Raw genomic sequence first — 8,435 nt, forward strand, 5'->3', positions numbered from 1 at the left:
GGTGCCCCCCACTCGGCCAGCAGCACATCCCTGCACTCTGAGCGCCCCCTCAGCAGCTCGGCCTGGGCTGGCCCACGCCCTGAGGGGCTGCACCAGCGCTCCTGCTCCGTTTCCAGCGCCGACCAGTGGAGTGAGGCCACCACTTCCCTGCCCCCAGGCATGCAGCACCCTGGTGAGTGGTGGCTCTGCTGCTTCCCACCTTTTCTGGGGCCCCAGTGACAGAGAGGAGGGGAACCGGGCAGCATTCTTGGCTTGGGAGGCTGCAGTGGGACAGTGTCCAGGCCAAGGGGTGGGGCCCAGCTGGGCCCTCCTGGGCTTGTCAGAGAGACCTTGCTTTGGGGCTAGTACTGACCTTGTCTTGGAAGCAGAGTAGGGGCACTGTCCCTTCTCCAGCCTCCACGTGCAGCCCGTTTCCCCAGAGCCCCCGTCTGCCTGCAGCCCTGCCTGGGGCCGGCTCTAGAGGCCCGCCCTCTGCAGCTCCTCCTCCCCTTCGTCCCCAGGCGGCGCTGGTGGCGGCTCCCGCATCCCCATCAGCCCCCCGCGCAGTTAGCTCATCAGCCTCTCGGCAGGGGGACGGGGAAGCGGCTGAGTAGGGAGGTCGGAGGCTGGGCGCTCTAAGCCGTGTGAGCCACGTTCCAAAGGCAGCAGCATCTCGCCCGCTACTGTGAAACGGGGGGTCCCTGTGGAGTTGTCCTGAAAGATCGTTTTCCACCTGTGCTGCCCCCCTCGGATAGGCCTCCACCCATCCTAGGTGGGTTGGTGACTCCACCATCTCTCCCATCTGCCCCTTCCACCTGCTTCCAGGGCTCTTCCGTTTGCCCCTTTGTTCTCTCTCTCTCCACTTTTCTTCTTTTGACCCTACTTCTTACTTTCACCATTGACCACAGATCCCCATCAGCAGTTCTGAAGTCTCAAAAGGGCGTGGAGCCAGCTCTCCTCTCCTGTCCCTTGCCCTTTCCATGCCCTTGTCCTGAGTGATGGTGTAATGACAGGAAGACCCAGGGTGCCCCACTGTCACCCCAGCCATGGGTGCTCTCCCTAATTGTCTTCCCAAAGGCCTTCCCTGAGCCCTCCCAGTAGGAGCCCTGAGGCCCAGCCTCTGAGCTGCCATGGTCTCAGGAGCACGGGCTGAGGGAGGAGCTGGGCGGTGCCAGCACAGGGATCTGCCCCACCTCTCAATCCATGCCCAGCCCACCCCTGGGGGAAGTGAGCTTGGAGCGCATGAGAAGGGGAGCCAGGGGCCCTTCCTTTGGGTCACCGGTCCAGTGGCCTGTGCTGGCCTGCGTGAGGGCCCTCTGTTGAGTCTGGAAGGAGGAAGGCAGGGAGGGAGGGAGCGTGTCTGCCTCTAATGAAGTTTGACATTTAGTGGTGAGCGCCGGGCGGGGTGTGGGAGACGGAGCTTGATTAGCGCGCTCTAATTGACAGTAATTAGGCAGCTCCCTGATTGTTTCTAATTCTGCTATTAATTGTGAGGAGCGGGGAGTGTGATTGAGGATAAATTTGGTGCGGAGCTGCTGGGGCTTCAGCTCCCCGTGAGTTCCCTGGGCTGCCTTCCACCCCTCCAGGCTGCAGAGGCAGCTTCCTCCCTTTGCCTCCATCCTGCTCTGCCTAAGTTTCCTACTCTCTCTCTCCACGTTTTCCTCCTCCAAGGCTGGGGAGCTTTGGGACTGGGAAGCCCAGGCAGACCTCGCCTAGAGAGAGGTGTCCGTCTGGCTCTCCTGAGTGTGGCCCAGCTACAGTTGGCAGGACTGGTCCTCTCCTCCTCCCAGTGCCCTGCGCCCCTCCCCTCCTCTGCCTCCCTTCTTCCCACACTTCTCCAACTCTCCCCTCACCAGCCAGTGGCCCAGCTGAGGTGCTCAGTTCCAGCCCCAAGCTGGATCCTCCCCCATCTCCCCACTCCAACCGGAAGAAGCACCGGAGGAAAAAGAGCACCGGGACCCCCCGACCAGACGGCCCCAGCAGTGCTGCTGAAGGTTAGGGGGACCCAGAGGGAAACCGGGCACAGGAGGTGGGCAGTGGGACTTGGGAATAGTACCCTAAAAGTAACACCTATTTTTTTTTTTTTTTGTATTCAGTGGATTAAGCACTTTCTAGTAGTTGCTAATCAAAGTAGTTCTACAACTTCTTTTGGTAATCTAGACCTGGTATCTTAGAAAAGTTCTTCTGCTAACTGAAACCCTTTCTGTTGAAATGTGGGCTTACTTCATTTATTCTTAAAGAAGGTAAAAGACAGCAGACTGCTACATCAGTAGCTCCTCTAAGACGTTCGGGCAGGACCTGTGTTTTCTGTCTCTTGTGTCATCCCGAGTTTAATAAAGTGCTGGGTACTTACTAGGTGCGTAATACATGTGTACAGATTGGCTGAGTCTCTCATTAGTTTTCCTTAGGCTAAGGAATTCCAGGTCCTGAAGCCTTCTTCCATAGGACCTTTCTCTTCCTCTATTAATTATACTGCTGCTCCTCAGATTTTCCCCAAAGTGTCTTCAAAACCTCCCTCTTCTTGGTGATTGGAGTTTCTTTGCTCCCAAATAAGTTTAACTTCTATAGACTCATAATTTCTCACTTCTGCTCTAATCATCAGGGTAGACATATGGGTCAGGGGAGCAGAGACACCTAGCCAACCTGTGACACAGTGATGCTTAGTACTTACAGCGTGGGGTCTCCCTTCTGCTCCGGCAGACTGAGCCCCACAAATGATCATGGAGATCACGTAGTTCGAAGGCTGTGGTTGAAAGCAAGGTGAGGCGCGGTGGTGGTGCCTGGGGAAGGAGGCGCCGGTTCTATTTCTGTGGGAAGGCAGTTCTGCTAACAGTCCCTGAGAGCAAGGGCCCAGCAGAGGAGGAATTCCAGGGGATGTCGGTGTCACTGAGGTGAGGCTGCCTGGGGCCAAGATGCAGTGAGGACTTACAAGCAGGGATGGCCTTAGCAGAACTGGGGCTCACCCTGGGGCCTTACCGCAGGCACCTGTGCTGTCTTTCCAGCCCCCAGGACACAGTCACACTGCTTGTTAGGAATTGTTCACCCATGGGGCGGTGACCAATGGGAATGAGATTCATGCGGCTGTCTTCTGGGGCCTGGGGGAGCAGAGCTTGGAAGAGCTTCACCACATTGCTTGGGGTCACAGTCCAGCCCTCAGTGCTTGTCACTACAGATGCCCTCAGGCCCCTATTCGCTCACATACTCCAGGTCCTGTAGAAAACCTCTCCTCCTCTCCCCCATCCACTTGCCCTGCCTGCCTGTCTATGCCGTGGTAGTGGGGGAGGGGCCCAGCTCCCAGGAGCCCCACGCTGACGCCGTCAGGAATATTGGGTTTAATGAGCTGCAAAATGAGGCGGCTGCAGCTGACATGTACGGATGGTGCCCACACCCGCCTTCCCCCACCCTCTCCCAGTGTTTGCCTCCTAGCACCCCGTCGCATCCTTCTCCAGATACTCAGCTCTTTCTCTGGGAAGCACCCCTCTCTGGTTTCACACCCATTCCCGGCAGTGCCAGGGGTGCCAAGATCTTGCATCCCCCATCTGTTTTCACTTAAGCTCCACAGGTGGTTAGGAATGAGGACTGGGAGCTCAGACTAGTCTTGCAAGTTGACTCTGGCCTCCCCCTGCAAGTTGTCCTGGAGCGTGTGGCCTTGCAGCTGGGGAAGGATCTCGGGGAGGAGGACACTTGCCAGTGGAGCAGCGTAGTGAGTGGAGTTGTGGCGATAGCATGCCCTGGGTGTGCACGCAGGCCAGGAGCCCTGATGGCATAAACACCCCCTCAACAGAGGCAGAGGAGTCGTTTGAATTTGTGGTGGTGTCCCTCACCGGGCAGACGTGGCACTTCGAGGCCTCAACGGCGGAGGAGCGGGAGCTGTGGGTTCAGAGTGTGCAGGCCCAGATCCTTGCCAGCCTGCAAGGCTGCCGCAGTGCTAAGGACAAGGTGGGTACAGGGTGACTGGGCCCACACAGAGCACCTGGCTGGGGTGGGACTGAAAGGGGCCTCATGACTGACCAACCGCCCCTTGTCTCTCCTGCTGTGCGACAGACTCGACTGGGGAACCAGAACGCAGCTCTGGCTGTGCAGGCTGTCCGCACCGTTCGCGGCAACAGCTTTTGTATCGACTGCGATGCACCCAGTGAGTGCAAGACTGGTGGGGCTGGGAGCTGGGGATGGCCCAGGGAAAGCTTCGCAAGCATCAAGGAGCAGGGAAGAGAGCAGGGAAGACTTCCCTAGTTGTCCCGTGCTCTGGTGGCCTGCCTGCTGTCGCTGTATCATTCTCCTCTCCTTGCCTAGATCCAGACTGGGCCAGCCTGAACCTGGGTGCCCTGATGTGCATTGAGTGCTCAGGCATCCACCGACACCTGGGGGCTCACCTGTCCCGGGTGCGCTCCCTCGACCTCGATGACTGGCCGCCTGAGCTGCTGGCTGTCATGACTGCCATGGGCAATGCCCTCGCCAACAGCGTCTGGGAGGGGGCCTTGGGTGGCTACTCCAAGCCAGGGCCTGACGCCTGCAGGTGAGCAGATGGTGCCCTGGAGCTGGCCAGGAATGGGGGAACCGTTGGGGGCTCCCAGCATGGGGAAGATTGGAGTGGCTGTGATGGTGTTAGAAGGGTTAAAACTGTCCGTTGCTCTGCTTGGCAGTTGGCCCCTTGGGGGTGCCCCTCTTGCTCTGGTGCCTGTCACTCAGGCGCCTCACAACAACGGGCCCTTTCTGAGCGTTATCAGCAGGTCAGGGGCCAGCAGGAGGCGCATGCGCAGGGCCCCTATCACTGTGTGGTGCAGAGCACCCACTCCAGAGCTCTGAGATGGGGAGAATGGGTGGGAGATAGGGGAGTGCATGGCCCCCCAGTGCAGGCCCGCACCTGCTTTGTTCCAGCACTGCCAATCCAAGAGAGTTCAGACGGCCAGATAAGCTGCAACACGGGCCTGCCTGGAATCTTCCTGCCCTCTCAGCCCCCGCATCCCCACTGTCCCCAGGGGGCTTCCCTTCAGTGTCCCTTCCTTTCAGCTTCTCCCACCCCCCTTTCCATTACCCACTGCCCCTCTGTGTGCCTGGAGTTTCCGAGGCTTCTCTCCTCCCTTTTTGCTCCGTCTCATCTTCTCTCACTGTTTCTTCCTTGTTCCCCCGGGTGCTTGCTTCCTTTCCTGCCCTCGTTCCTGGCCTCACCCCTTGCTTGGTGTCCTTCCTTGGCTCATGCCCTGATGGGCCTGTGGTTGCAGAGAGGAGAAGGAACGCTGGATACGGGCCAAGTATGAACAGAAGCTCTTCCTGGCCCCACTGCCAAGCTCAGATGTGCCACTGGGACAGCAGCTGCTCCGGGCCGTGGTGGAAGATGACCTGCGGCTGTTGGTGATGCTCCTGGCACATGGCTCCAAAGAGGAGGTGAATGAGACCTATGGGGACGGGGACGGGCGGACGGCTCTACATCTCTCCAGTGCCATGGCCAACGTTGTCTTCACGCAGCTGCTCATCTGGGTGAGTCATGTGCCTCTAGCCTGCCCTGACCTGACTCTTCTTAGCCTTGTTCTTTGAAAGCAACCTCTTCTTTCCTCCCCTACAACCAATCTCTCTCCTCCCATGTCTTGCCAACTGTGAACATGTGTTTTCTCCTACAGTACGGGGTGGACGTGAGGAGCCGGGACGCCCGGGGCCTGACTCCACTGGCGTATGCTCGCCGGGCCGGCAGCCAGGAGTGTGCAGACATCTTGATCCAGCATGGCTGCCCTGGGGAGGGCTGTGGCTTAGCGCCTACCCCCAACAGAGAGCCTGCCAATGGCACCAACCCCTCTGCTGAGCTGCACCGTAGTCCTAGCCTCCTATAAGGCCCAGGAAGAGGGCAGAGGGGCCAGAAGGACTCCATGGCCCGAAGACCCTCCTCCCTGCAGGCACTGTGGGAACAGACACAGAGATGGAGAAGCAGGGACATGCTGAGAGGACGAAGCCGAGGAAATTAGGGAGGAGAGTCAAAGGGATCAAGGAGAGTTGGGGATTTGAGCTGCAGCAGAGAGGGATGAGGGATTTAGCCCTCTGCCCTAAGGTGCCATTGAAAAGGGACAGGACCCTTCGGAGGTGCCTGTGAGGAGAGGGGAGCAGGACCTCTCCCTCCTCCAGATCCCTGCCTCCTAGTGCCAGCCCCTCACACGCCTTCATCCTGAAACGAGGAGAACGGCACAGGTTGGGGTTGCTGGATGAAAGAGACGAGGGGTGATCTGTGAGTCCCATGTAAACTTTGTACATTGGAATATTTATGTTTGTGTACATATTTGATGTGTGTGTGTATGATGAGCCAATAAACCAGACTGTGTGCGTGGCCTTGTTTCCCCCTTTTACGTCGCTGCCTTCCCAAGCGCGCCCCTCAGCTCTGCTCTCTCTCTATCCCTTTCTTCTCATTGTTTGCCATGTTCTAAGATTTTCTTTCCTCTGTTCGCCTGGGTCCCAGGTGGTCATTCTTCAGCCTCCTATGTGCATTGCTTTCTTTCGGCCTTCCCTTGGCAGGGTGTGGTTGAGTTTTCGGCAGCACAGCACAGGGCCCCTGACGAGAGGACACAGAGTTCTTTGCTTCCTACTGGGTGCTGCCTCCCCCACCTTTAGGCAGTTTTTTTTTTTTTTTTTTTTTTGAGACAGAGTCTTGCTCTGTCGCCCAGGCTGGAGTGCAGTGGCAAGATCTCGGCTCAGTGCAACCTCCACCTCCCGAGTTCAAGTGATTCTCCTGCCTCAGCCTCCCGAGTAGCTGGGATTACAGGCGCCCACCACCACGCCCAGCTTATTTTTGTATTTTTAGTAGAGATGGGTTTTTTTCCATGTTAGCCAGGCTGGTCTCGAACTCCTGACCTCGGGTGATCCACCTGCCTCGGCCTCCCAAAGTGCTGGGATTACAGGCGTGAGCCAGCATGCCCAGCCATCAGGTAGCCTTTCTAGCTGCTTTCTTCATTTGTCATCAGTATTCTATGTAGTAAGCTTGTTGCCACACCCTGTACTGGCCAGAATGCACCCAGAAAGAGGGCGTAAGCATTGCCCCTTTCCTACAAGTCTGGGAATGGCCATACAGTAGGATGTACAGGGAGATACTTGAGTCAGTACCCTGGAGAAGAACTGAGGGTGCCGCAGGTAAGTGACAGCACTTCTGTCCAGATAGCTGTATTACAGCATAGACTGACTTGTGCCTGGGCTTTGCTTGTGAGGAAACGGGAGGAGGTAGGTGGTTGACACAAGAATGGCTGCCTTAACTCCCACCATCTTGCCAAGCCAAGCTGGGGGCAGAATCCAGAGTTCCTGCTTTTCCTTCTGACTGAATCCCTTAGTCCAGAAGGAAGACCTGGGGGAAATGCTTCTCCCTGCTGGTTCTGAAAGGATGAGAGCTTGCTAAGTTACAGTCCTGGCTCTCTGAGGAGTCTGTTGCTGTCCCATTCCTGGACCCACGTGGCTGGTAGCCCTTGTCTTCTCTTTTTAAAAAAAAAAATTCCCACAAGCCAGGTGCAGTGGCTCACACCTGTAATCCCAGCACTTTGGGAGACCAAGGTGGGCAGATCACGAGGTCGGGAGTTTGAGACCAGCCTGGCCAACATGGTGAAACCCTGTCTCCACTAAAAATACAAAAATTAGCCAGGCGTAATGGTGGGCGTCTGTAATCCCAGCTACTCAGGAGGCTGAGGGGCAGGAGAATTGCTTGAACCCAGGAGATGGAGGTTGCAGTGAGCCGAGATTGCACCACTGCACTCCAGCCTGGGTGGCAGCGCAAGACTCCATCTCGGGGAAAAAAATTTCCCACAGACCTGACATAGGTCCTTTCTAAAGCACCATGAGCATATGTTGGGTGTGGTGGGCTGGTGTGTTGTGCAGGTAGGCAAGTAACACTCTTTAGAGAGGAAGCCAGGCTTTATTTTCTCAGCCCACAGCCCCTTTTGCAAGGCTGATACAAACCTTACATGTAGATAGGGCAAAATAGAGACAGGGCCATGGGTATGTGTAGGAATAGGCTCCTGGGCTCCAAATATTAGCAATAGTCACCTCCAGATTCCCTATGGAAAACGAGCTGCTTCGGCTGGTTGAATACTGCTTTGAACAGGTTAGGAGGCTTCATAGGTAGAGCCAGAAAACCCCTGCAGGTCAGGGCCTTGGTTTGAGCTGCTTCTCATCTGTGGCCTTCCTGCCCAGGTGCTCTCTTGCCTGCCACCACAGGGGACACATGGCCACAGAAACTCTGCTCCAGCCCTGCCAGAATGACAATGGCTCCTGTGATCCTCAACCTCTGCCTGGCTTATCTCCTAAAAAGATCTAACCGCAGCCAGGTGAGGTGGCTCATGCCTGTAATCCCAGCACTTTGGGAAGCCGAGGTGGGCGGATCACGAAGTCAGGAGATCAAGACCATCCTGGCTAACATGGTGAAACCCCATCTCTACTAAAAATACAAAAAAAAAAAAAAAAATTAGCCGGGTGTGGTGGCAGGCGCCTGT

At 56.8% G+C, this 8,435-nt stretch overlaps 1 protein-coding gene across 8 annotated transcripts in view; it reads left to right on the forward strand.

Moving 5' to 3' along the window:
- The window catches only part of AGAP3 (ArfGAP with GTPase domain, ankyrin repeat and PH domain 3), a 58,247-nt gene extending 51,955 nt beyond the window's left edge, over positions 1-6,292 (forward strand). For 3 of the 8 annotated variants that reach the window (XM_054495007.2, XM_054495003.2, XM_054495012.2), the window contains 7 exons: positions 2-172; positions 1,836-1,973; positions 3,764-3,918; positions 4,024-4,114; positions 4,273-4,495; positions 5,202-5,457; positions 5,598-6,292. In XM_054495007.2, the coding sequence (XP_054350982.1) occupies positions 2-172; positions 1,836-1,973; positions 3,764-3,918; positions 4,024-4,114; positions 4,273-4,495; positions 5,202-5,457; positions 5,598-5,804 (1,241 nt within the window). In that variant the 3' untranslated portion in view covers positions 5,805-6,292. Of the gene's footprint in view, position 1; positions 173-500; positions 743-1,835; positions 1,974-3,763; positions 3,919-4,023; positions 4,115-4,272; positions 4,496-5,201; positions 5,458-5,597 lie in introns of those variants that run through there. The other 5 variants (XM_054495008.2, XM_054495006.2, XM_054495013.2 and 2 more) reach the window with 3 other exon arrangements.
- The last annotated feature ends 2,143 nt before the right edge of the window (positions 6,293-8,435 follow it).

The sequence above is a fragment of the Pongo pygmaeus genome, chromosome 6, assembly GCF_028885625.2.
Source record: "Pongo pygmaeus isolate AG05252 chromosome 6, NHGRI_mPonPyg2-v2.0_pri, whole genome shotgun sequence".
Taxonomy (NCBI): domain Eukaryota; kingdom Metazoa; phylum Chordata; class Mammalia; order Primates; family Hominidae; genus Pongo; species Pongo pygmaeus.